A 27868-nucleotide genomic window follows, 5' to 3' on the forward strand; every position below is an offset into this window, starting at 1 on the left:
AGGTTTTCATTTGTCTATTGACTCTGCTTATGGGGTTTACATTCCAATGGAAAAAAATTCTGTATTTATGCAACTGAATATATATATATATATACACATAATATATACATTATGTATACATAATATATATGTATGTGATATATATATATATGTGACTGAATATATATATGATATAAATATATATATGTGACTGAATGTATTAAACAAGTTTTTTTTTTTAATGTTTATTTATTTTTGAGAGAGAGAGAAACAGACTGTGAGCAGGGGAGGGGCAGAGAGAGAGGGAGACACCAATTCTGAAGCAGGCTCCAGGCTCTAAGCTGTCAGCACAGAGCCCAATATGGGACTCCAACTCACAAAGCATGAGATCATGACCTGAGCCAAAGTTGGATGCTTAACCAACTGAGCCACCCAGATGCCCCTAAACAAGTTTTTAATGACTTCTGATCTGGTGTCATTCTTAGAAAGGCCTGCTTCTTCCAAATACAATATTTAAAAAATTCTCCCATGGTTGTGATGTTTTTATGATTTCATTTTTAATATTTAAATATTTGATTTTTCAGGAATTTATTTTGCTGTATGAGGTGAGGTGTGGATATTTTATTTTATCTCAGAAGGCTACCCCATTGTTCCAAGACGTTTATTGAAAAATACATCCTAGGGGTGCCTGGGTAGCTCAGCTGGTTAAGCGTTTGACTCTAGATTTCAGCTCAAGTCATGATCTTGTGGTCATGGAATCGAACCCCCCGTTGGGCTCTGAGTTGACAGTGTGAGCCCTGCTTGGGATTGATTCTCTCTCTCCATCTCCCTGTCCCTCTCCTGCTTGTGCAAAGGAGCTCTCTCTCCTTCAAAATAAATAAATAAACATTAAAAAAAAGAGAGAAACATACATCTTATCTTCACTGAAAAGCTATCTTTGTCATATACTAAATTTCTGTATGTAGTTGCTCTTCTTTTCTACATTTTTGGTCTGTTCCACTCAACAGTTTGTCTATTCATGTGCCAAGTTGCTAATAGTAGCTTTATATGTTTTGATTTCAGACTTCTAGTTTCCGGAACTGTGAAAGAATACACGTCCGTTGTTTTAAGCCACTCCCTGGCTCCATTCCCTGCTCCCCCCATTGGTGGCAACTTGCTGATACAGTGACAGAGCTGGGATTTGAAGGAGAGTCTAAGTGTGCACCTGAGCCTGAGTGCTGTGTTCTGAATGGGAGTGCACAGGTATTCAGCCCTGCTCCTGTGAGAGTGTGTGAGGGGAAAAGTAGGGGAAATTAGTGAATCCCCAATTTCCTTGGGCCTTATCAGCCTGTGGGTATAGGTATGGGATGAAGGGGCATGCTGGACATTCTGTGTCCCTTCCAGTTCTCCTCTTTGCTCTCCAGTACCCTGCTCTGTGTCCAGGAGGCTGACCTCAATGCACTGCCTCAACCCTACTTCCCTGCCCTTTGGCTTCTGATTGGGTGTGGCCAATGACGGGCACTGGCAGCAGGTTGGAAGTCTGCTCCCTCCGTCCTGGGTCGCAGCTTGTCAGTGGCTGTGTATCTTCATCTGAGGCCTCAGCTCCTTCTGGTGGCCCTTTACAGGTCCAGCTCTGGTCCATTAGTTGGTTCCAGTAATCACATCTTTCCCTTTCCCTTTCGGGCCTCTGGTGGTAATGGCTTTCCCCACACTAATCCTAGAGTCTCTTACTGGTTTTCCTTAACCCTGCCCACATCTCATAAAGATCCATTCTTTAGACGTCCTTCAGCCATCCCTTTTGAAAGGACCACGTGCTTCCTACTGAGATCCTGACCAATATGGGGAGCCATCACTCTCTCCCGGAGTAACTCCAGTTTATTTGGCTCCTGCCTCTACTTGTTTGTTTGGAACGGGCCCGACCATTCTTGGTGCCTCTGGGAAGCCACTTCTATTCCAATGGGAGCCCACCAGGCCAAGCTGCTCTGGATTCTGGCAAAGTCAGGGAGGTGCCTGTCTCCCCACTGGGTTATTCCCACAAGCAGATCCCAAGCAGGCTGCCTGGGTCCCAGGGCTCCCCACCCCCCATCTCCAGAAACTGGAATAGGCCTGTCTGTCAAGCTTACAGGGCAGGCCCCTCCTTTAATCTCCAAGAGCTTTCTCTGGAGGCTTCTCATTCTTTATGCAAACAGACTCCATGCTCCAGGGTCCCCTGTTGCCAGACATGCCGAGACATATCAGACATATCGCATTCTCCTTAGACTTGAGCTGGGATCCTTCCATACAAGGTTGGGAAGGTAAGTTTGGGCCAGGGCAAGGAAAGCCTCCAACACAATTGAACAAATTTTAACCTAATGTTACAGGCAAGGAATCACCAAACATATTCATGCTGGGAGAGGCTTAGATCAAAAATTAAGAACTTTGCACATTGCCATCCCCATGCTCTTCCTGTTCTCCCTCTAGCTGAAATATCACCTTGCCAGAGAGTCCCCATCAAGGCACTCTGCATCACCACACCTTGCTTTATTTCCAGTACAACATTTGTCATTCCCTGAAATCACAGCTGTTTTCTTCTTTCTTCACCCATTCCACGAGGGCCAGGAGTCATGTTAGTCAATGCTATACTGCCAAGGCCTGGCTTATAGTAAACACTTAATAAATGTGTGTGGAATTTGTTGAATGAATGAATGAATTTGGCCAAGTGAATGAATTTAGATGAGGAAGCCCAGAGAGGTCAAGGACTTAGCTACCTGCTTAATCATGCACAACTCGTCACTGGCAAAGTCGGGACTAGGGCCAGGCTATTTAACTAAATCTGCTACATCCAGGAGGAGAGGGGGGAGGAGGAGGGCACTGGTTAGCAGGGAGGGTGAGGAGAGCCTGGTCTAGGAGCCAGGCTGGTGGCAATGGGAAAGAGGGCGTCTCTGGGAAGGTATGGTGACATATTGGCCAGAGGTGAGGTGGGGACGAGAGACAAGATCTAGGAAGGGAAAATTAAAATGTATAGGGTATCTCTTCTGTGCCAGAACATGTGCTAGGCATAGTACCTGTATCTGTGCATCTGTGTGGTCTGATTTACAACCTGTGCGGTCTGATTTACGACCTGTGCTGTAGGTATTATCAGCCCCATTTTTATGAGCTGAAGAAATGGAGGCACAAGAGTTTAAATAAATTACCCTCTTTTATCCATTTATCAAGTATCTGATTCTTCCGCCCTCTTTCCATCCTCCTTTGAATTTAGGATTAAACCAGAGAGTTTTCCTTGAAGATGCCACTGTGTGTGGGGTCCACAGTCCATTAGAAAAGGGCAACAAGAGTTATGTATTTATTCAGGGAAGAGCAGGAAACAGGGGTAGTGGCTCTCACCTTGCTTCAGAGGAGAAACTGAAACACAAGAAGGCAGGAGCCTCTTCTGATACCTGGAGAGCAGACAGAGGTGGCAAGAGGGGAGACAACCTGAAGTTCGCCCTGAGGGTCTTTTGCTTCAAGGTACTATAAAGAGCCAGGACCGGGACACAGATGGGGCAGAGCAGAAGATTGTGGAGACAGAGATGACACAGATCACCTTTTCCTTTTCTGGATTCCAGTCTAGGGAGAAGCAGGGGTGGGACAGGACGGGCTGGATTCCAGTCTAGGAATAGTATGAGGATACTGGGAGTAGTATGAGAATATGAACCCCCTCCTCTCCCCAGTTGGGCCTCTTCCTTGCAGTGGGGCGCTCTTGGCCCCTTGCCTGCCAGGACACAAACACACCATGGCCCGACAGCCCAGATGTTCCTGGGCAGGCTTAAATTACAGTCCACTGCCCTTTGTCCCCGTAGGTACTACACTTGTGCCTGTCAGAATGCGGGGCTCATTTTGGGTTTGTAAAATAAAGGGCACTGGAGCCCAGGACCCAGACTGTGCCCTCTACAGAGCCAGGTTCTGTTCAGGCCCCAGGGCTGCATAAGGTGTTCTTTGTGCCGGGGATGCCTCCGGGGCCGGGTGTTGGAGGCGGGCCCCCAACCCAGAGCTAGTCTCTGACCACTGATGCCAAGAGGTTGGCTGTGGATCAAGGGTTGAGGGAACCCTCAAAGCCTGCGTTACGGACCAGACCCTCACTCCCATCCTGAAGCCCCGCCCCTCCCCCGCCCGGCATTACTCAAACTTGCTAAAAGGGGCTTTCATTAACCATGCCAGTCTGAAAATTCAGGCGGCTCTCCCCGCCCCTCCAGCCCTGGGGGCTTCAGGAGGGTCTGGGCTGCCTGCCAGCCCCGGCAGTCCCCAGACTTGGGGGTGGGGTGGGGAGGCGGTGCTGTTACCCTCTGCTTCCTGCTAGGTTTCCAGCCCGGAGTTTCCTCAGGCCCCGGCCTCCCCCGCTCCCCACCCTGCTCTTCCTTAACCCTTTCCTCCGGGGAAGGAGTGGCACAGGTCCGGTTCTCTGCCTCTTCGGGGAGGGCTGGGAGGGGCGCGGTGGGAGGAGCTGGGAGAAAGTCCCCGAAACCGAGCCCCCTCTCCCCCACCGGAACGCCCCTCCTTCCCCTTCCTCTTCCTTCCACCCAGGAAAGGGGAACGTGGAAGGAAATTAACTTTGACCCCTGATTCTGGCTTCGGGCCTAAAACTTGGGTGGAAGGCGGAGGTTTCCAGGACCCTCTCGCGCCCTCCCCCCGCCCTGTCGCCCCCTCCTTCGGCCCTCCGCGCCCCTTAAAGCCACTAGGCAGACGGAGAAAGGGTTCATCCTGCAGGGGCTGGCGCAGTGGTGAAAGGGGAAGGCTGGGGGCGGAGGGAAGGGCGGCGGGAGCCCAAGTGGTCCCACCCCCAGCTGCAGCCCCTGGCAGGAAGAGATTGTCGCGGGAGCCGCCGCCAAAAGGGACGGAACTCGGGCGGACGGGCGCCGTGGCCGTGGCTGGTGGGTCCGTAAGCCGAGAGGACCAGGCTGAGGCGGGGGGCGCGCCGCTCGGCGGAGGGGGCGTGGCCTGGACTCCTCCCGCACCCCGCTGGGGCGCCTCCCGCTCTGGGACCCGGTTGACACCGTCGGCGCCCTTCTTCCAGGGGCGCCGGGGCAGCCATGCTCCTGTCCGGGGGCGACCCTCCGGCGCAGGAATGGTTCATGGTGCAGACCAAATCGAAGCCCCGGGTGCAGCGGCAGCGGCTGCAAGTGCAGCGCATCTTCAGGGTCAAGCTGAACGCCTTCCAGAGCCGCCCAGACACCCCCTACTTCTGGCTGCAGCTGGAGGGGCCCAAGGAGAACATGAGCAAAGCCAAGGTAAACAGCTTGTCCCCACCCCCACCCGCCCCTTCCAGCCAGAGCCCTCTCGCTCTCCCCTGCCCGGGGGAGACAGGGGTCCCCAGAGATCCCTCGACCTGGATTCGGCACTATGGCGGGCAGGTAGTGGGCCAACGTCCTGCCTTTCCAGATCTGCAGGCTTGACTCCTTCCCTCTGGTTCCTTTTTTTCTTTTCTGCCTCACCCCTCTTTTGCGTGTCACTTCTGTCCCTCAAGTGCGCTGCGAGACCCTCCATGGTACGTGTTCCCTCATGAGCCTTCCAGCATCCACAGCCTGCTCCTCCATCTGGGGAACAGCTTAAGGTCCTTCTATGGCCTCTGCAACACCTCTTTGTTCTCCACCAAGACACTGGAAGGCCCAGGTCCTTCTGTCTCTTTTTACGTCTCCTTAAATCCTGGGTTGCCCCTTGGAGGCTCTCAGAGTGCTGGACTGGAGGGGCCCTTAGAGATGCTTCTAGAGCAATGCAGGCATTTTACAAATCAGGCATTGGGGATTGGAGAGGGTAAGAGGCTTGCCTGAGCACACTGTGTCAGGTAGGCAGGAGGGTGGCAGGTGCTGGGACCAGAACCCAGGGCTCTGGGCTCCCTGCCCCACACTCTTGATGCCCTAGGTAGCCTCTTGCAGGGGCTGGCGCGGGCGCGCCCGTGTGTGTGCGCGCCCGCGTCTGTGCACAGCTGCTCTGGAAGGCAGCCGTCCCTGGGGATGGGTGGGAATCTTGGAGGAGGGCTGTGGGCTTTCAGATGAAAGGGCCTGCTGTGTGGGGCTGGGCACTGGACAGGCCAGGTCACAGTGTACCTCTCTTGCATACTCCCTGGCTTCTCTTAACAAGGTTCTCTCTGGCCTCCAGTCATGGCCAAGGTCTCCCTCTTCCCCCAGATTCCCTTATCTTTTCCTAGTAGGAATGCTACAGTTTCTTCCCTGGGCCCCAGGCCATTCGCTTCCTGTGTATCTCTCACCCCTGCACCCTGCCCAACACACACCCCTTCCCCAGCTGGGTCTGTACCAATATCCTAATTGGTCAAGGCCATGGGTGGGGGAGCCCAGAGTACACTGGCGAGTGGCAGGCAGGCAGGCAGGCAGGCTGGAAAGTTCCTCCCTCAGCCCCTCCACTGAGTTGCTTGGTCAGCAGTTTTTCCAGTTCTGACAGAGGTGCTGGGGGGTGGGGGGAGGGGTGCCTGCCCAAAGAATGGATTGGCAGGCACCCCTCAGATTCAGACTTTTCAGTAGCTGGAATAGAGTTGGTTAACAACAGCAACCTTTGGGGGTGTTTTGGGTTCTTAGTCTTTTTATTAATTTGAAACACAACAACTCACGCTTTTATGGGATTTGCACTTTCAGAGGTGCCCAGCTCCCCTGCCCCCTGCTTAGATCCCAGATCAGATTCTCTAGGCCTGTCTGCTCCTGCTCCTACTGCTGCCTCAGGGTTCCTTGGGCCACTGATCCCTCCCTTACACTCCAGGCCCTGCTAAGGTAACCAGTGGTTCCTTCAATTCCCCCACCCTGTCACCTCAATCCTCTTTGTCTTCCTTTGGGGAAAGGCCCTGTTTAAGATGGAGACAAGGTGAGGGGCTTCTGGGTAACTCCCTCTCTTATTGCACAGAATTTGCAGAATGGAGAGATAGTTGGAGGTTTGGAGCAGGGGAGCAGGGTAGGTGGGAAGATAAGGCTCTGTCCCAGGAGTCAGGAGATCTGGGCTTAACCTGCTGTCACCAAGCTATGTCTGGTGTGGCAGAGAGAGTTTGAGATTGAGGTTTGCTACTCTCTAACTGGGTGACCTGGGGCAAACAATTTACTCTCTCTTGAGCTTATTTCCTCATCTATAAAATAATATAACACCCACATCACAGAGGGATTGTGAGTCAGCTGAAATAATGCATGCTTAAGCACGTTTGCAGATGTGGAGAGCTATGGGGGATAGATGTCAGTTATTATTGTATAACTTTGAACGAGTGCTTTTGTTTCTGATTCTGGGTCTCCTTGTTTGTAAAGTGAAAAGCTTAAATTAGAGTAAGAAGATTAAATGCTCTCTAAATTCCAGCAATCTGATACATGACAATTTCTCAAGTATAAGGATGTTTTGTGGCTTCCATGGGGAGATGCTGTGGCTGACCCCAATCCCGGCTGCAGGGATATAGAATCCTGCACTTTGATAATGTCGTACTATGCACAGGCCACCTGGCAGAGAAGACCTAGCGAGATCGGAGACTGAAGGATGGGAAAGGGGTGAGCATGGGGATGGCTGGCTTGTGAGGGGAGGGGAGGTGAAGGACACAGGCTTATATCTGGAGAAGGAACTGGGTATGTTTCTAAATTATATGCACTGGTTTTTCAGGAAAATCTCTGTAGAACTCGAGTGCTTTTACTTTATTTATTTAAAAAAATTTTTAATGTTTTTTTTTGATGTTTATTTATTTTTGAGAGAGAGAGAGAGAGAGAGAGAGAGACAGAGCGTGAGCAGGGGAGGGGCAGAGAGAGAGGGAGACACAGAATCTAAAGCAGATTCCAGGCTCTGAGCTGTCAGCACAGAACCTGATGCGGGGCTCAAACTCATGAGCTGTGAGATCATGACCTGAGACGAAGTTGGACACTTAGCCGACTGAACCACCCAAGCGCCCCTCAAGAGTGCTTTTAATTATTATCTTGTAGTGGGATTTAAGAAATAATGAGGACAGGGGCACTTGGGTGGCTTGGTTGGTTAAGTGTTTGACTCTTGATTTCGGCTAAGGTCATGATCTCGTGGCTTGGTTCTTGAGAACGAGCACCACATCAGGCTCTGTGCTGACAGTGCAGATCCTGCTTGGGATTCTCTGTCTCTGTCTTTGTCTCTGCCCCTCCCCTGCTTGGATTCTCTCTCCCTCTCTCAAAATAAATAAATAAACATTAAAAAAAGAAATAATAAAGACACTGCTGGAAATCACCTTCCCAGGCAGCAAAAACAAACACTGGGGTAGCCTCACCTCTCTAAGGTGAAATCAACAAGTGGAAAGGAGGGTTTTAATAGTGACAGAGTTGCCCAGGGACAAGCCCTGCTCAGCGCTCTGTTCTCGGCAACAATGTGAGGAAGGGTTGAGCACAGAGAGGAGAGGTGACATTTCACTTTTCCCCTTTTTGGAGATGATGGAGGGAGATGAGGGTGAGCCAGAGACTGGGTTCAGGGAGCTGTGGGACAGGGCATGATTTGCTGACTTTTGGTTTGGCTTGTCAGATGGAAGCCGATCTGTCCCTGCTCCACACTGAGCAGTAACATGTAAGTTGGTGGCCAGGGGCATGCTGGAGCTGGCTGCTACTTAACCCACTGTTAAAATTTCAGGAAGTTTGGAAGCCAGTGGAGTCCCATTGGTAATTTGAAATTAGCCATGGTGGGAATATTTATGCCACAGAAACTGTCAAATGCTACAAATCACGTCTATCCCCCCACCTGGCTGATTGCTAAACACTTCCCGGCACATCTAATTGTGTTTTGGGCAACCGATCCTTCTCCCTTTTAAATTTTTATTTAAAAGAGTTTTTGTTTAAAAATGTGTTTGAGAGAGAGAGAGAGAGCACTCGAGCAGGGGAAAGGGGCAGAGGGAGAGGGAGAGAGGATCTTAAGCAGGCTCCATGCTCAGTGCAGAGCCCAACTCGAGGCTTGATTCCACGACTATGGGATCATGACCAGAGCTGAAGTCAAGAATCGGATGCTCAACCGACTGAGCCACCCAGGAACCCCTTCTCCTTTTTTTAAAACTTAATTTTTTCTTTTATCAAAGTAATGCACAATGTAAAAGTCAATAGTTTTTAAAAAGCTCACACTAGGACACCATGATTGCCTGCCTTGTCCCTCCCAACTCCCTCTTTGGTGCTCTTCCTTGTAGGCAGTATTGCCTTTGGCATTTCCTCATCTCCACATTCCTAAAAACATATATAGGTACTGTTATATTTTGACTAATCAATTTTAGACATTTTTTTAAAAAATCTTGTATTTATTATTTATTTATTTATTTATTTGTTTATTTATTTATTTATATTTTTATGTTTTACTTTTTTTATTATTTTAAATGTTTATTTATTTATTTTGGAGAGAGAGAGAGAGAGAGAGAGAGAGAGGGAGGGAGAAATTTAATCCCAAGCAGGCTCTGCATGGTCATCACAGAGCCCGACTCTGGGCTGGATTCCATGAACTGTGAGGTCATGACCTGAACCAAAATCAAGAGCTGGATGCTCAACCGGACTGAGCTACCCAGGAGCCCCTTATTTTTTATTTTGAGAGAGAGAGAGAGAGAGAGAGAGAGAGAGAGAGACTGAGAATTAGGGTGGAGGAGAGGGGCAGGGGGAGAGAGGGAGGGAAGCTGACACAGCCTCCATGTTCCGCGTTAAGATTTTATTTTGATATAATCTCTACATCCAGCATGGGGCTTGAACTCACAACCCTGAGATCAAGAGTCACATGTTCTACCGACTGAGCCAGCCAGGTGCCCCAGTTTTAGATACCTTTTGACATACCATTATTGTAGGTGAGCCTTTAGTCCCTTATATCACCATCCCTTCTTTTTTTCTCAGTATAGTTCTATTTCAGTTTTCTCTCAGACCTGTATTTACTGTTTGCATCATTATGCCTGTGCAAGCATCACACGTATTTGAGCACTGCCATGTACCCTGCTTATGTTTTCTTGCTTTTATTTCAGTGACGTTAAGAACTCCTTGTTTTTTTAATGTACTTGTTTTTCTTAGTACCTGTAGCCAATTCTAACAACTTCAGTGGCTTCTCACTACAGTTTTCTAGGTGGTCAGTCTATGGCTTCAGGATGTCCTTGCAGTTCTAGATGTTTTCCTGGAGACATCCTTCTTTCTGTCTAGCCAGGACTACACAGTTTTCTTCCTAGACTTCAATTTGCTGTCATTCTTGGCAGCCCTTTGCGTTTTTTCTTTGTTAAGTGCATTATTTCCTGGACCGAATGCCTTTCTCTTTCTTGGGTTGGTGGAGCACGTCCACCAGTTGCGTCGTAAGTTAAAAAGATGGTGCAGTGCATGGGGCTCCTGGGGTGGCTCAGTTGATTGAGCCTCCAACTCTTGGATCTCAGCTCAGGTCTTGATCTGAGGGTTATGAGTTCAAGCCCCACGTTGGCTCCATTCTGGGTGTGGAGCCTATTTAAAAAAAAAAAAGAAAAATAAGTAAAAGATGGTGCAGTGCTGAAGAATATACTAGTAACATGCTTGCCTCTTGAGTCTTACCCTCCAGTCTGAACTAGTTGTCCCCCGTGCCTGACGATGCTTTTGGTCCTAAAACAGTGCCTAGCAAATAGTGGGTGCTCAATGATGATTTGCTGAATGATGAATACATTCTGAGATTTCTCTTCACCGTCATCCTGGAGATTGTCTTTGCTTTCTTCGTCTTTCGGATCTCCTTTCTTAGTTTCCATTGTTGATTCGCTGGAGAATGCTCTCCAGCAGCTTCCTGAGAAAGGGTTTACAGGAGGTAAAATGTTGGAGGAGGTAAAATGATATGCATATTTGCATATCTACATTGCATAGCTGAAGGTCGCTTGATTGATAGTTTGGTTGGTATTGAATTACAAATGGAAAATTATTGGTGAGATCGGGCCCTGTTTCGGGTGAGCACGAGCCTTGCATCGAGTGAACATGAGCCCCACTTTGGGTGAACTCTGCTTCTCTTTCTCTCTCTATGTCTGCCCCTCACTCACTTGCACCTTCTCTCTGTCTCAAATAAATAAATAAATGGAAAATTATTTTCCTTCAGAAGTGTGGAGGCATTATGCCATTGATTTCTTGCTTTAGGACTTTGGAAGCTCTTTAGGTCCCAGGTCCTTTGTGTGTGAAGTGTTTTCTCTCTGGAAGTATGTTGTTTTCCCCACTGTTTTGAGGTTTCTCAGTGAGACTCCTCTGTGTGGGTCTGTCTTCATCCATCATTGCTTATTATTGCTATATTCTGGGGGCCTGTCTATCTGGACACTCGTGTTCTTCAGATCTAGACAATTTTCTAGATTGGTGACTAGATTGACTAGATTGGTGACTAGATTGGTGATTGGAAAGTTGGTGACTTTCCTCCTTGTGTTTTCTCTGTTCTCCTTTTCTGGAACTCCTTTTTAGACATTAATGTCCCAATGTACTGGCCCAATGTACTTTTGCTTATTTTTTTCTCCTGTTCTCCAATTCTGACTTTTTGCTCTGTTTTCTGGAGAATTCCTGAAGTTTATCGTCCAAACTTTTTATTGGGTCTTCCATTTCTGCCGTTTTATATATATGTGTGTGTGTGTGTGTGTATATATATATATATATATATATATATATATATAATGTATATATTATATATATATATATAATGTATATATTATATATATACATACATATATACATATTATATATACATTATATATATTATAAATATATATTTATAATATACATATATATTAATGTTTATTTATTTTTGAGAGAGAGAGTGGAGAGAGTGTGCACTCGCACTCGTGCTAGTAGGGGAGGGGCAGAGAGAGAGGGAGACAGGATCCAAAGCTGGCTCTGCTGGGCTCTGCGATGACAGCAGACAGCCCCAATGCAGGGCTCAAACCCACAAGCTGCTAGATCATTACCCAAGCCGAAGTTGGACACCTAACTGATTGAGCCACCCAGGCGCCCCTGCCATCATATTTCTAATATCTAAAGTCATTTGTGGGGGTACCTGGCTGACTCATTCGGTGGAGCATGTGACTAATTCTCGGGGTTGTGGGTTCAAGCCCCACATTTGGGTGTAGGGATTACTTAAGAATAAAGTCTTTTTTATTTTTTAAAAAAAATTTTTAATGTTTATTTTCGAGAGAGAGAGAGAGAGAGAGTGGGGGAAGGACAGAGAAAGATGGAGACACAGAATCCAAAGCAGGCTCCAGGCTCTGAGCGTCAGCACAGAGCCTGATGTGGGGCTAGAACTCAGGAAATGTGGGATCATGACCTGAGCTGAAGTCAGTCGCTTAACTGACTGAGCCACCCAGGTGCCTCAAGAATAAAGTATTTTTGTAAAAAACCACTTATGTTTTTTGAATTCTCTTTTCAAAAATAACACCGTATTCTTGTTTAATGTGTGCAATGTTCTTTATCATCTCTCTGAGACAGCAATGGTAGTAAACTTTTTTTTTTTTTTTTTAAAGTAGATGCCATGTCCAGCATGAAGCTCAAGGCAGAGCTTGAATTGATGTCCCTGAGATCAAGACCTAAGCTGAGATCAAGAGTAGGAGGCTTAACTGACTGAGTCACCCCGGCGCCCCAATAGTAAACTTTTTAAAGTTTTCTTCTCCCTCCCGAGTATTTCAAATTGTTCCCCACCCGTTTGTGTATGTTTTCTGTATATTTATTTCACATTAGAAGTTTTCCTTATCTATCATGATAATCCTTGCTTGAGGCTGACACTTGTTGATTTAGAGCTTGGTTGTACAGAGATCTGAGGGCACTGTCTGTTAGGAAACTTGTTTGGTGATCTTTAGGTCTTGGCTCTCCAGCTGGCCAGATTTCCAGAATGTATTTCTCGTATTCTCTGTCCTGGCTGCTAAATCGCTGAATGGGAAGAATGAGTTTCTTGGCATTCAGCTTTCATTGTAGACTTCATTATTCATCTCTCCTCCCTTCCTTCATGTTTTTTGTATGATACCCACACCCTCAAGTATGGCGATCCACCTCTAATTCTGGGACCTTGTTTCCCGCCGTCTAGAGAACAAACCTCACAGCCTTTGTGTAGGGGGGCAGTTGGTCTCCCGTCTCGAGCTGCTCTTCAAACAACTTGACCTCAGTCTGCCTTTTTATTTATTTATTTTAGTTTAATTATTATTATTATTATTATTATTATTATTATTATTTAGATCTTATTTTTAAGTAATCTACACCCAACGTGGGGCTCAAACTCACAATCCCAAGATCAAGAGTTGCATGCTCTACCGACAGAGCCAGCTAGGAGTCCCTTGGTCTGCCTTTTTAAAGGTTTCCCATCACTCTCAATTCCAGAGTTTCTTGGTGCTGCCATTTTCTGAGCCTTTTGACTATTCTGCAGGGTAATTTGGGGGTGGTTCTGGACAGCAGACAATGAATGGTAACTGCCTTAGGAAAAAGGAGATTTCTAAGTCAGGTGTTAAATGCTAGAACACCTTGATCAAGTATAGACCAATATTAAACTGTTTCGTGTTACTGTTTTTATTTAACTTACTAATTGACAGAGGACCTGTGGACACTGAGCAATGTATTTTGACAAATACACAACTCTTTTTCTGTGCTTATTTTGTTCCTGCCTCTTCTCTCCTTTTTTCCTTCTGGAGGAAAAAGATTGGGGTGGGCTTTAAGCAGGCAGATTGCTCCAGAATTTTCTGGATGTCATTGCCTGTTGTTTCTTTACATTTTCTTGCTGTAAGGTACAGACGGCACTATGGTTAAGACCCCAGACTTTGGAGTCAGAGTGCCTGAGTATCCCAGCCGACAATCTGTTTAACCTTGGACACGTGCCCTTCCTTGCTCGTCTAAAATGGGGATGATAGCAAATTCCTTATAGGGCTGAGAGACAAATAAATGAGATCATGTGTCTAAAGAGCCTGATACACAGTAAGTATTCAATAAATATTAGTTCACACTTACTATTTGGAAAACAATCTTAGTTTTTATATACCTGTTAGTTAAAAAATATTGAACAGTGAATGGCACAATAAATATTTTCAGCTCTTTGCACAAAGAGAAAGAAACCACCGACAATCTTCTTCCTCAGCACCTCTCTTCATTTCTACATGTTGTTTTCAAGTAATCGGAATATAGGGTGCTGGGGTGGGGATTTGTTAAGGTCTATGACAGTTATCCTGCGCCCGGTCAGATTCACCCTCGCCAGACAGTGGACCAGATGAGGTTCTTGGTGGGAGGGGTTGGCTTGGGGTGTCTGTCAGGTTTTGAGCTGGTTTTGGACTGATCGAAAAGGGGTTAGACCTGGGCCTAAGCCTAGGTGTATTTTAGACCCTTTGGGGAAGGGGCTGGAGGTCTGTGGCCTGGTCCTGGTGGAAGAGGTAAACATAGGCCTGAACGGGATGGCCAGGGTACCGAGCAGAGGGGCTGGAGCCGTCTTCAGGATGGCTTTTGGTGATCTAAGAGGGAGCCTTTGTTCCCTGTTAGGGGGAAACAGGGAGAGGGGTGACCTTCAGAGACACGGGGATGTAAAGGGACAGGAGGGACATGAGGGCAAATACAGTTGACATGGGTTGACTGATTAAGAGGGAGAGCCCACGCTCCCTTGGAGCTCATGGGGGTCATGCTGGTGCAACTCAGCCATATTGGGGAGAAACCCAACCTCATCCATCCCAGTGACTGCCAAAGACTGAGTGGTTGAGCCCTGTAAACATGAGGACTTGGTCTGCCCAGAGAGCCAGAGGCCTTCCTTTTGGTTCCGCCACTGTGCATGTCTGCGGGGTTCTCCTGGATGCTGGCCCAGTGACTTACCTCCTCCTCTGTTCCCTCTGGGCAACAGAGTTACCATGGTTACAGGTACAGGTTGTGCTAGAGACCTTCTGGAGGGGGATTAAGCCAGAATCCCACAGGATTAGCCTATAGTCACTCTGCAGTCTGAGGAGGTAGAAAGAACTCTGGTTTCGGAGTCAGACACATGTGGGCTGTGGTCCTGGCCCATCGCCCTCTAGCTGTGTGCCCTTGGGCAAGCTACACAGCCCCTGCTGGGCAAGCAAAATGGGAATAGGATGGGCAGACATCAGGCTAAGCGCTTCCTTCATATTAACTCATTGAAGCTTCATAATAGCCTGATGAGGTGGGAAACTGTTGTCCCCATTTTACAGATGAGGAATCCAGACACAAGGAGGGGTAAATAACTTGCCCCCTGGTCACATAAGTTCCTGGCACATGGAGGATTCTCAGTAGTATGCAATTCCCCTCCCCTAGCTGTCTCACAGTTCTAGAATGCCAGGGTAGGACTGGACCCTAGGGGTATGTCACTGTCACTTAACCTGCCATCTTACAGGGGAAAAGACAGAGGCCCTGAGAAGAAGGTAAATTTCCCACAGTTGACCTAACCTGTTGCAGTCAAGTTGGAACCAGAATCAGGTCCCTCGACTCCAAGCCTAGGTGCTTCCCCCTTCCCCCCCAGGCCTCCCTCATTCAGTCAGAGAGCTCCCTGAAAAGAAATGAGTGTGTGAGGAGGCAGGCCTAGAGAGAGGGGCTGGCTGTGTGTGTGTGGGGGGGGGGGGAGGGTGCAAGCCAGTGGCAGGCCCATAAAGGAATGACTTCCTTTGTGTTCTCCCCACTGTGACTTCAGGAGTATCTGAAGGGCCTGTGTAGCCCGGAGCTGTGGAAGGAGGTTCGCTACCCGCAGGCCCTGCACTGCGCCTTCCTTGGGGCCCAGGGCCTCTTCCTCGACTGCCTCTGCTGGAGCACCCTGGCCTACCTGGTGCCTGGTCCCCCCGGCTCCCTGATGGTGGGGGGACTGACCGAGTCTTTCATCATGACCCAGAACTGGCTGGAAGAGCTGGTGGGGCGGCTGCGCTGGGGCCCTGCCGCTCTGCTCACCCCCCGGGGAATCTGGGAGGCTGAGGTGACCAGGGCTTTTGGGGCCCTGGTCTGGATCCGTGGTGACCAGTATGCAGGGGATCTGCTGCAGCTGCCCCCAGCGGTCCAAGAGCTGCTGCTGAGCCTGGTGCGGGACGCTGCAGGCAAGGAAGACATCATCGAGTGGCTCGGCCGCATCGGCACCTCTGAGTCCTGCCCTGACCCCGAGGTGCTGATCTGCCCTCCCCACCAGCAGAAGGAAGGCCCGGCCATGGTGTCTGTGGGAGACGGTCCTGGGCCCTTCCTGGAGGTGGGGACTCTCCAGAACAGGAGCCCAGAACATTCAAAGAGATTAACCAGCCTGGGAGCCACCAGGGCCCTGGTCTCGGGCACCCCAGGCCAGAACACACAGCAGGAAACAACCAGCCAGCTGGTAAGGTAAGTTCTGAAGAATCAGTTTGGTTTCTCTAGACCCTGTCCCTGTTCCCCCCTGCCCCACGGAAATGGTTTGAGATTTACCTGGCCTAACCACCTTTCCAACAAACTTGGATTTCCTCCAGGGTCGATTCCAACAGCCAAGGTAGTACCGACAGTGCTCGAGAGGAAGGGCCCGCGCAAGCCACCAGCAGCCAGGACTCTGCAAACCACACACAAGCCCCGTCACAGCAAAGGCAGGTCCAGAGAGTGGAAGATAAACGCCCCTTCCAGCCTCCCGTGTCAGCCCTGAGCATGTGCCCGCCCTGGAAGGCCTGGACCCCGGGGCCAGCGTTTGGGCCCTTGTGGCCAGGGGCTATCGCCGCAACCTTCTGGAGGATCAATGAACTGCACTCTCTCCACCTGGCCTGGCTCCTGTCCCAGGCATGCTTCAGTTTTCCCTTCTGGCAGAGGCCCCTGGGCCCCATTCAGTTCAAGCTACCAGGGCAGAATCCTTTGCCTTTAAATCTAGAGTGGAAGCAGAAGGAGCTGGTTCCTTTGCCCAGCATGGAAAGCCCAGACTGCAGACCAGATGGGGGACCAGGAGGAGATGCAACCCTACAGAATTGCCCGAGGCCAGAGACCCCCCAAAAAGTCATGAGTTTATTGGTGGTCTCAGGGGGCTCAGGCGTAAAGGACAAGACTAGCCCAGGACTTCCACAGATAGGGCCCCCCTTGACCTCTGCGCCCCAACTGCAAGCTGGAAGCGAGCCAGGGGATCAAGGAAGTGTGCAGTGGGATTGTAAGGGGCCAGAAGAGGGCCCTTCTGTACTGCCAACAGGACAAGGTGTGCCTACAGCTCACGGGGGGTCCGTGGCTCAAGAGGGGCTGACAGTTCAGTCAGCACCCGATGCTCAAACAGTGCCTGAAACTCTCGAAGTGCCCGTGGCTGCGGCAGTGCCCACAGCTCAAACCCCACCCACAGATCAGGGGCTGCCTGCAGTCCCCAAAGTGCCTACAGCAGAGATGATGCTGGCAGTCCCCACAGAACCTTCAGCTCTCAAAGTGCCTTCGGTTCCGACAAAGCCAGCAGCTCAAGGGGGGCCTGCAGCTCAGAAGGCAGCCGTGGGTCAACCGGCATCAGCAGCTCAAATCGTACCTGCGACTCCCAAAACTGCCACAGCTCAGAAAACGCCTGCAGCAAAAATGCCACCTGCAGCAAAAACACCCAAAGCTCAAACTGGGCCTGCAGCTAAAACAGGGTCTACGGCCCCCAAGGGACCTGTGGCCCCCAAAGCACCTGCAGCTTCCAAAGCCTCCAGAGGCCCCAAAACACCTGCATCTCAGAAGACGCCCACAGATCCAGGGCCAAGCCTGGATGCCGCCAAACTCCTGAGCGAGGTGCAGCCTTCGTCAAGGGGCAATGCCTCCTTGCCAAAGGGCCATGGGGAGTCCAGAAGGCAGGGTCCTCAGTCCAGCAGCACCTTGACTTCCGGTAGTCAGCACCAACCTCAGATGGAGGGGCTCCTGGGGGCTTGGGAGGGGGCCCCGAGGCAGCCGCCTCGTCACCCACAGGCAAACAGCACAGTGACCAGCTTCCAGAGGTATCACGAGGCCCTGAATACACCCTTCGAGCTGAACCTGTCGGGGGAACCCGGGAACCAGGGGTTACGGCGAGTGGTCATTGATGGCAGCAGTGTGGCCATGGTGTGAGTAGCTACAGGTGTGGCGTGGGCTGGGAAGTCTGGGGAGCTGGGGCAGGTCATCCCCGGGTGGGACAGAGCGTGGGCATCCCCTTGGTATGTGGGTGACATGGGTTCAAATGGGGAAATGATAGGATGGAAATGGCAATGGTGGGTGACTGGGGCATGGTAGGAATGTGCACGGAATCATGCAGACAGTCCTGCCAAGGGACGTTTCTTTCTCTCTCTTTGATAGAAACAGAAACAGGCTCACAGAGGTAAGGCATCTGGCCCAAGATTCCAGAGCCTCGTAAGGGACCTGGCTGGCCTTTGAGTTCAGATCTGTCCACTGCCAAGGCCCGTGCTCTTCCCACCGCAGCCCGCCTGTCTCACATAGCACAGCATCTGTCAACCCCAGGCCAGCTACCAATGTTTAGCCTGAACCTTAAGGCCCGGCCCAGGTGTCCTTTATGGAGCTTTTCCTGAGTGTGCCAATCAATCCTTAGAGACTGTCCTCCTGCATTGTGCTTACTGCTCTACACATGCTAGCATAAATGTGTGCAAGACCACTGAATTTGTCCCCACGGGACAGTAGTTATCTGTGCTGAGCACACTCCTGGCCCACAGTAGGTGGAATGAATGTTTGTTTGCTTCTGGCCCTGACTTAAGTTCTTTGGGTGCAGAGGTTGCCTTCTTTTTCCCGTTGCCCTGGAGTTTCCCGCACACACACACACGCACACACGCATTCACCCCACACGTGTGCACACAGCTGATCACATGCACATAGCCCCTGACATGTGTGCATACACACGCACACGCAGAGTAGGTGAGTGAGCCCAGTAGGTGCTTACAGAATGTTCGATGATGGAGGAGAGGGAGAAGGGCATTGCCGGTTGCTGATGCAGGCATGTGGCATTGTCTGAGGGAGGAGCAGAAAGGCAGGGCCACTCGTCAGGAGGAGGCTGCTCACTTCCCACCACCCCCCACAGGCATGGCCTCCAGCACTTCTTCTCCTGCCGTGGCATTGCCATGGCGGTGCAGTATTTCTGGAACCGGGGACACCGAGAGGTCACTGTGTTTGTACCCACCTGGCAGCTGAAGAAGAACCGGAGGGTGAGAGGTGAGCTGTCCACTGCCCACCCCCTCCGCCAGCCCCTGCAGCATCACCAAGCTTTGCCTTTCCCTGCCTCTCTGTCCCTGCCGTGGCCTCTTCCACTTCGCCCTTCCTCTGAGCATCTCTGTCTTCTGTCTTTCACCTCCAGAGAGCCACTTCCTGACGAAGCTGCACTCCCTCAAGATGCTTTCAATCACCCCCTCCCAGCTCGAGAACGGCAAGAAGATCACCACCTACGATTATAGGTGTGCCAGTCCCAGGCCTTTCTGGAGGGTTCCAGGGGCTGGGCTGGTGTGTCGGGTGGAGTCCAGCCTCACCTGCTCTGGGGAGATGGAGGCCACCATGTCAGAGGGTCATGTCAGAGAGGATGGCGTGGTGCACAGGCCCTCTGTAGGCAGAGGGAGGCACACAGTGAGGAGAGGGCTCCAGGATCGGCTCTACCCAAGGCTAAGGGGGATTCCTGACTTTGGGACTCTCCAGCTCCATTCCCTCAGTCTACAGGCTCTCTGACCTATGGGCTGGATCCCACTACTTTGGATAGGACCCGCCCAGGTGACTCCTGGTGCTTCCAGTGAGCTGCTTGCCCAAGTGACTGATTTGGGGCCTCGGTTTGGGCTAAAGTTCAAGTCTCCAGGAACTGCTTCAGTTTTTTTCCTCCCCCCCAGCCCTGGCACTGGGAGGAGGTATGTGTGTGGCTGTATGTGGTTGGACCCCTGGCAGGGCTCTGAAAATGGAGTTAGACTGGCCTTGTCTCCTCGCTAAAGCCCCAGTACCTCCCTATTTCCCTACATGTCAATCCTAAGCACCTAGTCCCCAACATGGCTGCAGGACCAGAATGCACAGGGGGAGCCTGTGATGCTGCCTCTGTTGGGGCAGGGAAGGCCCTGCCATAGTCACTGGGCCCAGGCTGGAGTCTGTGCCCGGTCTCGGCTGCAGTTAGGCACCTCCTATGCTGGCCAATGAGAAGTTCTGTTCTTCCCCACTTTTCTCAAGACCTGGCATCCATTCAGCTGGAAGGGCCAGGCATGGCAGCTCAGGCATCCCTCCTTCAAGAGCTAGGCCCCCTGGTAAGGTCTTTAAGCGCCTCTAAAATTTCGGGTCTGGGTTTGAGGGAAAATGGTTGTTCTGCAAAGGTCCCCTGCTGGGCACTTGTGGAATAGCATGCTTGGGGCCGCCGGAATGGCAACCTTTCGGGGAATGCCGAGAAGTAGGTGGCCTTTGCTTTCTTTCCTGGTCACAGCCCTCTTTCAAGGAGAGGTGATCCTTGGAAAAGTGGATTTGTTTATTCAGGTATGTGATTTTATATATGTTTTATATGTATATACATACATACATTACATACATATCGGTGTATGTATGTAGTGTGTATATGTACATATGGATGTATGTATGTATGTCTTGGCATGTATGGGAATGTGGTGCATTGGTGAAGAATAGTAATGGAACATGTGTGTGCATGCTGTGTGGCAGGCACCGAGGTAGGCACTTCAGTGTACTGTTTGTCTCATTCAGTTTAATCCTCACAGCAATATAGGGTAGGTATTTTATGTCCATTTTGCAGATGTGGAAACTGAGCTAGTAAAAATGCATGTGTGAATGTGGGCGAGTGTGCAGGTTTCAGCGTGTGTGTCTGTGCATGTGTATGTGAATGCCTGTGTGCTAGATAGGGGCGTGTGTTTGTATCTGTAGATGGGGGTGTGCATCCAAGTTCACCCTCCCGGGGGCTAGTGATCCCGGATGGCTGCACAGACGGACGAGGAGATGGGCTCCTGAGCCCTGGCTCCCCGACCACCAAGGGCAGCATTTTTGTTCAGCACATCTCCACGTGAAACTGCAAGTTCATTTTCCCCAAAGAGCTGGGAAGTAAGGGTTTCTGGGTGGCTAGCAGCAACCCCTCTCCCTGCAGGTTCATGGTAAAGCTGGCAGAGGAGACAGACGGCATCATTGTCACCAATGAGCAGCTCCACATCCTGATGAATAATTCCAAGAAACTGATGGTCAAAGATCGGTGAGGTGATCCCAGGGACTTGAGCTGTTCCTTCCCCGTGGATGGATGTCAGCCAGCCCCTGGCAGGGGGTGCTGGGCTTGGGAGAGGGCCCTTAGAGCTGTGCTCACCAGACGTTGGTCTCAATTCCTGTTCAGACATCTGGGGGTTAACGGGCTGTATGAATTAGGGGCTCCTCTATGACCATATCTCCTCTCTCCTGGGTCCAGCCTACTGCCCTTCACCTTTGCGGGGAATCTCTTCATGGTGCCGGATGACCCCCTGGGCCGTGATGGCCCCACCCTGGACGAATTTCTGAAGAAGCCAAACAGGTAATGGGCCAAGCCTCTGCTGCCTCCCAGTTCCTCTTGGGACTGACCAGAAACTTCTCCTTGGTGCTAACCAGCATTTGTCTAGTGCTTAACCATGAGCAGAGTGATTCGATTTTTCAGGCTTACGGTTTTACAACATATTTTTAAAAAATATTTATTGATTTTTGAGAGAGAGAGAATGCATGTGAGTGGGGGAGGCAGAGCGAGAGGGAGAGAGAATCTTAAGCAGGCTCTGCGCAGAGCCTGACGCGGGGCTGGAGCCCATGAACCGTGAGCTCGTGACCTGAGCCAAAACCAAGAGTCAGACACTCAGCTGACTGCGCCACCTAGGCGCCCCAACCTCTACCACATATCGATGCATCCATAAGCCACTTACAGTATGGTTTTGCAGCTTTACAGTTTTGCACATGTGCATCTTTCCACAGTTGGCATTTGTACTCAGCATTTTATGGCTCCCCACCCCCCCGCCCCGCCCAGATACATGCCATGTTAATTCATGTGGCTCACTTTAATGGCTGCGCGGTATTCCATTCTAGAAGTACCCAGGGGATTTATCGAATCTCTTGTCAAGGGCCGTTTGACATTTTCCATATTATGCTGTTGGCAGCAGTGCTCCAGGGGACAGCCTCATTCTTGCTGCTGTGGGAATAAAGGGAGCTGGGCTAGGGGAAGTACTGTGGAATTTTTTCCATATTTATTGTCTCCTTGGATTCTCACAACCTGGGTTAGACATACATGACTTCTGTCCTGGACCAGGTTTGCAGCAACTCAGACGGTCTGGCCTCCTCCTGCTCTGAGCTGCCTTACTGCCCCTCTCTTCCTAGTTCCCAGCAGAGAATGGTGGTAAGGACCTTATGGACAGGGCATTGCTTTCTGGACCGGGTCCCTCAGTTTCATTTCCCTGGTTTGAGAAAAAGTGCTGTGGAGGTTTGTCTGCTGTGCCCTCTCTCAAGTGCCTTGTCAGGCCGCCTTCCTTCTTGACCTCCCCCTGGCTTGCTCATCCTAGGGACAGGTTGGAAGTGCCAGTCATCTAACTCGTACCAAGTCATTGGCTTAGAAGTGGTTGAAAATGTTGCTTGGTCAACAAGGGTTTGATTGGGTGAGGCTTCGCATATGGATGAATCCCCAATATGGAGGCCTGGCACGTGCTGGAGATAGAGGAGGTACCTGCGGGCAGGGTCCTGATGGAGGCTCTGGCGCTTGGCCCAGCCTCAGGGGGACTTAGCAGTGGGGTGAGGCTCCGCAGATGTGGTTTCCCCATTGGGTGCCCCTCCCCTCCAGCAGGCCCCTGAGCCCCTCCGCTCTGCTCTTCTGGTATAGGCTAGACACTGACATCGGCAACTTCCTGAAGGTGTGGAAGACACTTCCTCCCAGCTCAGCCAGCGCCTCTGAGCCAAGTGATGGTGCTGACCCTGCACCTCCAGAGGGTCTGCAGAATATGGAAGAAGTCCGGGAGGAGAAGGAGGAGAGGCAGGACGATGAGCAGAGGGAGGGGCAAGGGGTGCAGGAGCCGCCTGAAGAAGATGCCCTGGACTCCTCACTGGCATCAGTGTTCAGGGCCGAGTGCCCTTCCCTTTCAGAGGAAATCCTCCGGTGCCTCAGCCTCCAGGACCCCCCTGACGGTGCCCTAGACATTGATCTCCTGCCGGCGCCGGCGTCTCCCTACCTGGGCATCCCCTGGGACGAGAAGGCTCCCTGCCAACAGGTTCTTGCCCACCTGGCCCAGCTGACCATCCCCAGCAACTTCACTGCACTCTCCTTCTTCGTGGGGTTCATGGACTCCCACCAGGATGTCATCCCTGACTATGAAGCCCTCGTGGGCCCCCTGCATAGCCTCCTCAAGCAGAAGCCGGACTGGCAGTGGGACTGGGAGCATGAGAAGGCCTTCTTGGCTCTGAAGCGAGCCCTGGTGTCTGCCCTCTGCCTGACGGCCCCCAACACCCAGCTGCCCTTCCGCCTGGAGGTGACAGTGAGCCAAGTGGCCCTCACGGCTGTTGTCTATCAGGAGCACTCGGGGAGGAAGCACCCTATAGCCTATACCTCGAAGCCCCTCCTTCCTGATGAGGAGAGCGAGGGCCCCCAGTCAGGGGGAGACAGCCCCTATGCGGTGGCCTGGGCCCTCAAACATTTTTCCCGCTGCATTGGAGACACCCCAGTGGTCCTGGACCTTTCCTACGCCTCCCGGGCCACTGTGGACCCCGAGGCGCCAGAGGGCCGCAGACTTTCCAAAGCATGGTTGATCCGATGGTCCCTCTTGGTACAGGACAAAGGCAAGAGGGCCCTGGAATTGACCCTTCTCCAGGGCCTGCTGGGAGAAAACCGACTGCTGACGCCCGCGTCCTCAATGCCTCGCTTTTTCCAGGTTCTGCCTCCTTTTTCCGACCTGTCCACTTTTGTCTGCATCCACATGTCGGGCTATTGCTTTTACCGTGAGGACGAGTGGTGTGCTGGCTTTGGTCTCTATGTCCTGTCTCCCACCAGCGCCCCTGTCTCCCTTTCCTTCTCTTGCTCCCCGTACACACCAACCTATGCCCACCTGGCGGCCGTGGCCTGTGGCCTGGAGCGCTTCGGCCAGTCCCACCTCCCTGTGGTTTTCCTCACGCATTGCAACTGGATCTTCAGCCTCCTCTGGGAGCTCCTGCCCCTGTGGAGGGCTCGAGGCTTCCTCTCCTCGGACGGGGCCCCGCTACCTCACCCGAGCCTGCTGTCCTACATCATCTCGCTCACCTCTGACCTCTCGTCCCTTCCGTTCATCTACCGGACCTCCTACCGGGGCTCCCTGTTTGCTGTGACAGTGGACACCCTGGCCAAGCAGGGAGCACAGGGGGGCGGGGAGTGGTGGAACTTGCCAAAGGACGTGCCGATCCCTGTAGTATCTCCTCACACCATGGGCAAGAGGCCTGACTTGCTGGCATTACAGCTGAGCGACAGCACTCTGGCCGATATCATCGCCAAGCTGCAGGCGGGGCAGAAGTTGTCTGGCTCCTCACCCTTCAGTTCTGTCTTTAACTCACTCAGCCTCGACAAAGAGAGCGGCCTGCTTATGTTCAAGGGGGATAAGAGGCCTAAGGTCTGGGTAGTCCCGAGGCAACTCCGGAGGGACCTGATTTTCTCCGTGCATGACCTCCCCCTGGGCGCCCACCAGAGGCCCGAGGAGACCTACAAGAAGTTGCGTTTGCTGGGGTGGTGGCCCGGGATGCAGGAGCATGTGAGGGACTACTGCCGAAGCTGCCTGTTCTGCATCCCCCGAAATCTCATAGGCAGTGAGCTGAAGGTTATCGAGTCCGTGTGGCCCCTCAGGTCTACCGCCCCCTGGTCCAACCTGCAGATTGAGGTGGTGGGCCCAGTCACCATAAGCGAGGAGGGCCACAAGCACGTGCTGATTGTGGCCGACCCCAACACCAGATGGGTGGAGGCGTTCCCCCTGAAGCCCTACACGCACACGGCAGTGGCCCAGGTGCTGCTCCAGCACGTGTTTGCCAGGTGGGGCGTTCCCGTGAGGCTGGAGGCTGCCCAGGGCCCCCAGTTTGCTCGGCATGTCCTGGTGAGCTGTGGGCTGGCCCTGGGAGCCCAGGCAGCCTCCCTGAGCAGGGACCTCCAGTTCCCCTGCCTGACCAGCTCAGATGCCTACTGGGAATTCAAGAGGGCCCTCAAGGAGTTCATCTTCCTGCATGGCAAGAAGTGGGCGGCTTCCCTGCCCCTGCTGCACCTGGCCTTCAGGGCCTCCTCCACCCAGGCCACGCCGGTCCAGATCCTGACGGGGGATGAAGTGAGGCTGAGCGAGCCCCTGTGGTGGGAGATGAGCAGTGCCAATATCGAAGGGCTCAAGATGGATGTCTTCTTGTTGCAGCTCATTGGGGAGCTGTTGGAGCTACACTGGCGGGTGACCGACAAGGCTAGCGAAAAGGCAGAGAATAGGCGTTTCAAGCGGGAGAGTCAGGAGAAGGAGTGGAATGTGGGCGACCAGGTCCTCTTGCTGTCGCTCCCCAGGAACGGCAGCAGTGCCAAATGGGTGGGCCCCTTCTATATCGGGGACCGGCTGAGCCTGTCTCTCTACAGGGTCTGGGGCTTCCCGACTCCAGAGAAGCTTGGGTGCATCTATCCCAGCAGCCTGATGAAGGCCTTTGCCAAGAGCGGCACACCCCTGTCCTTCAAGGTCTTAGAGCAATGACCGGGGTGCCGGGAGAGCCCCCACTCCAGGGTCCTGGGCTTTTGCTGCTAGGCCTCCCCCAGCCTCGAGAAGTGGTCTCATAGCCCCCTGGGGGCCTCGGTTGTGCCTTTTGCGGAGAAGTCAATTCACAAAGCTTTGCTGAATTGCCTTGAGCTGGGGATCAGCGTCCCTATGGAAGCATCCCCAGTTTGGGATATCGGGAGAGTCTGTCAAAGGCTGTGAGATATGGGCCTCTGGCAGTTTTACCCTGGGGGGCAGAAAGTCCCCTTTTTAAGGTAGGCCAGGCTCATTGTCTTTCCCCGGGTATCCTCATCGTCCTGTCACACGTGTGCAGGTACATACACACGTCCCCCCAGAATGTTACTCCTGCCTGTCCTAACGGTCAAACGGTGTTGGCTCTGGGCCTCAAAATCGGAACCACATTCCCTTATCAAACAGAAATCTCGAATATGGACTCTTCCCCTGAACTGTCCACCTGGGGACCTTTTGCTCTTCTCGCTGTCACAGCTGACCCAAGTCCATGAGGGCTGTGGAGAGGCAGCCCATTCCCAGTCTCACAGCCACCTTCCTCAGGCCAGCCTAGGCCTGTCCAGTTGTCGAGGAGGGACTGGCAGTTCTGGGCCCAAGGCTCAGAGCTGGGGTAGAAGTACGGCCAGCCACATAGAGCATCCCGATTGTCAGCAGGGGAAGGGCAAGGAGAGACAGCCTACCTCAACTGGCTCTAGCCAACGAAGACAACCTGTCCCCTGCTTCAACGGCGTCAACCAGAACAGGAATCAAGGATCTCGATGCCGAGTGTGGCATCTCTACCTGACAGGCTACTTCAACTAGACCGAGGGGCCCAGGCCTCTGTTTGAAGGGGGCAGGGCGTCTGAAATGAGCAGTGCGGCACGTGGTGAGGTACTGGCACGGCTCTACTTTCCAACCCTGCCCCAAAGCCCACAGCCCTCTCTTCCCATGTCTACTGTACCCCGTATCCCCAGACCCCGCACAATGTGTGACTGCTTTGGTTGGATCGTCCCCTTCCCCTGCACCTGCCTTCTGTGTAGAGCAAAGCCCAGCTCCCTCGCGGCCACTTCCTGCAAAGATCATCTTGTAGGGACAGTGAATTCCTCATAGGTGTGTGCACTTACACTCGCCCTCTGAGTGGCTGCTGCTTCTGCTGACTGTAGTTTCCTGGTGAAGGCTAGCACTGTGTCACTCTTGGGGGGTGGGGGGGGCTCTAAGTAGTTTTATTTTTCCAAAGCTGAGCCAGACTCCTGGCCCAGCTCAGGTTGCCAAAGCGCTTGGCATTGCTAGAGCCAGAGTAGGACCCACCATCGAGTCCAGTTTGCTTGTTTCACAGCCAAGGTGAGAGGCCCGGAGGGGAAGTGACGTGCCCAAAGTCACACAGCTGGTTCGCTGGTGGCTGAATTGGGACCAAGACTAAGCTTCCTAGCTCTCGGTTCACCCTAAACAGGTTTCTGGCGACAGGTTCAAGGGAGAGACTCCCTCAGAGCCGTATCCCATCCCCCATCTCCCAGTTCTTGTAGACAAACTGCTTCGTTGTTGCCCTTAAATCATTTCCAGCTGTTAATTCTGTCCAGGAGAGAATGGTTGGGTGACAGCTGAAAAACTGAAAGGTGAGCTGTGGGATTGTTAGCAGACACCTTCTTTCCTCCTCTTTCCCCTTTTCTCCCCCTCTTCTCTGCTTCTCGCTTTAGTGGTATGCCCAGCCTCCTCCCTCCCCATGCGGTACCCACATCCCAACTGCCCTCCTCCGCCCGCTCCACGTGTTAACCACATTTATGGTCTTATATCCTTTTATATGATTGTTTTTCATTCGATTTGTCAATAAACGGATCCGAATGGAACCAAGGTCTAGTTCTCTTTAGCTGCAGGCTCACTTATGGGTGGGGAGGGTGGGGGGCAGTTGTGGGGTGCTGCTGCTGCATGTTTCCCAGGCTGAGTTGAAGATTTGAAGGCCTGGGTAGTACCCTTTCAAGCTCACCTGACGCATGGTCTCATTTTATAGATGAGGAGACTGGCACCCAGGTAGTGAGATACATAAGGCCCCACGGCTGGTTTGTGGCAGGGCTGGGAGGGGAGCCCAGGCTATGGGCTCCCACGCAGCTGCTCTTTCCAGTCCCTGTCATGGAAGAACTGGGTGAATGAAGCCTGGCGTGAGAGAATGGCATCAGCGCTGACCCAGCTTAGTTGTATTGGAAACACGACAGAATTAGGTTTGGATATCGACTCTATATCTGCTACCTGTGTGGCTTGTTTCTCGAGGCCTCGGTTTCCCCATCTGTGAGATGCAGGGTGATGACTCCCACGTTACGGGATGGCACAAGGATTACATGAAATAATCTGTGCAAAGGGGCTACTGTGGTGCTGAGTATGGTGTGAGCTTTCATCTCTGCCGTGGACTGTATGTTTCTGTCCCCACCAAATTCATATGCT

The 27868-nt window shown here is 51.9% G+C and overlaps 1 protein-coding gene across 2 annotated transcripts; it reads left to right on the top strand.

Annotated features, from left to right (window-relative positions):
• Positions 1 to 4290: 4290 nt before the first annotated feature.
• NYNRIN (NYN domain and retroviral integrase containing) lies at positions 4291 to 27279 on the top strand. 2 transcript variants are annotated; one of them, XM_060619379.3, is made up of 9 exons: positions 4291 to 4365; positions 4988 to 5201; positions 15499 to 16166; positions 16289 to 17851; positions 18814 to 18944; positions 19087 to 19183; positions 20845 to 20946; positions 21154 to 21255; positions 22576 to 27279. In XM_060619379.3, exons 2-9 carry the CDS (start codon positions 5004 to 5006, stop codon positions 25424 to 25426), a joined length of 5712 nt encoding a protein of 1903 aa, XP_060475362.1. In that variant the 5' UTR covers positions 4291 to 4365; positions 4988 to 5003; the 3' UTR covers positions 25427 to 27279. The 2 variants fall into 2 exon arrangements, with proteins under 2 accessions (XP_060475362.1, XP_060475361.1); XM_060619378.3 differs by lacking the exon at positions 4291 to 4365 and adding an exon at positions 4417 to 4844.
• Positions 27280 to 27868: the final 589 nt, after the last annotated feature.

The sequence above is a fragment of the Panthera onca genome, chromosome B3 (assembly GCF_046562875.1).
Source record: "Panthera onca isolate mPanOnc1 chromosome B3, mPanOnc1 haplotype 2, whole genome shotgun sequence".
Taxonomy (NCBI): Eukaryota; Metazoa; Chordata; class Mammalia; order Carnivora; family Felidae; genus Panthera; species Panthera onca.

What these genes read in the sequence shown, in the direction of transcription:
- NYNRIN (XM_060619379.3), top strand. Translation starts at nt 5,004, where the DNA reads ATGCTCCTGTCCGGGGGCGACCCTCCGGCGCAGGAATGGTTCATGGTG. An exon ending in GGCAGCAGTGTGGCCATGGT is followed by an intron (nt 17,852 to 18,813) that starts GTGAGTAGCTAC and finishes CACCCCCCACAG; the next exon opens with GCATGGCCTCCAGCACTTCT. An exon ending in GAAGAACCGGAGGGTGAGAG is followed by an intron (nt 18,945 to 19,086) that starts GTGAGCTGTCCA and finishes TTTCACCTCCAG; the next exon opens with AGAGCCACTTCCTGACGAAG.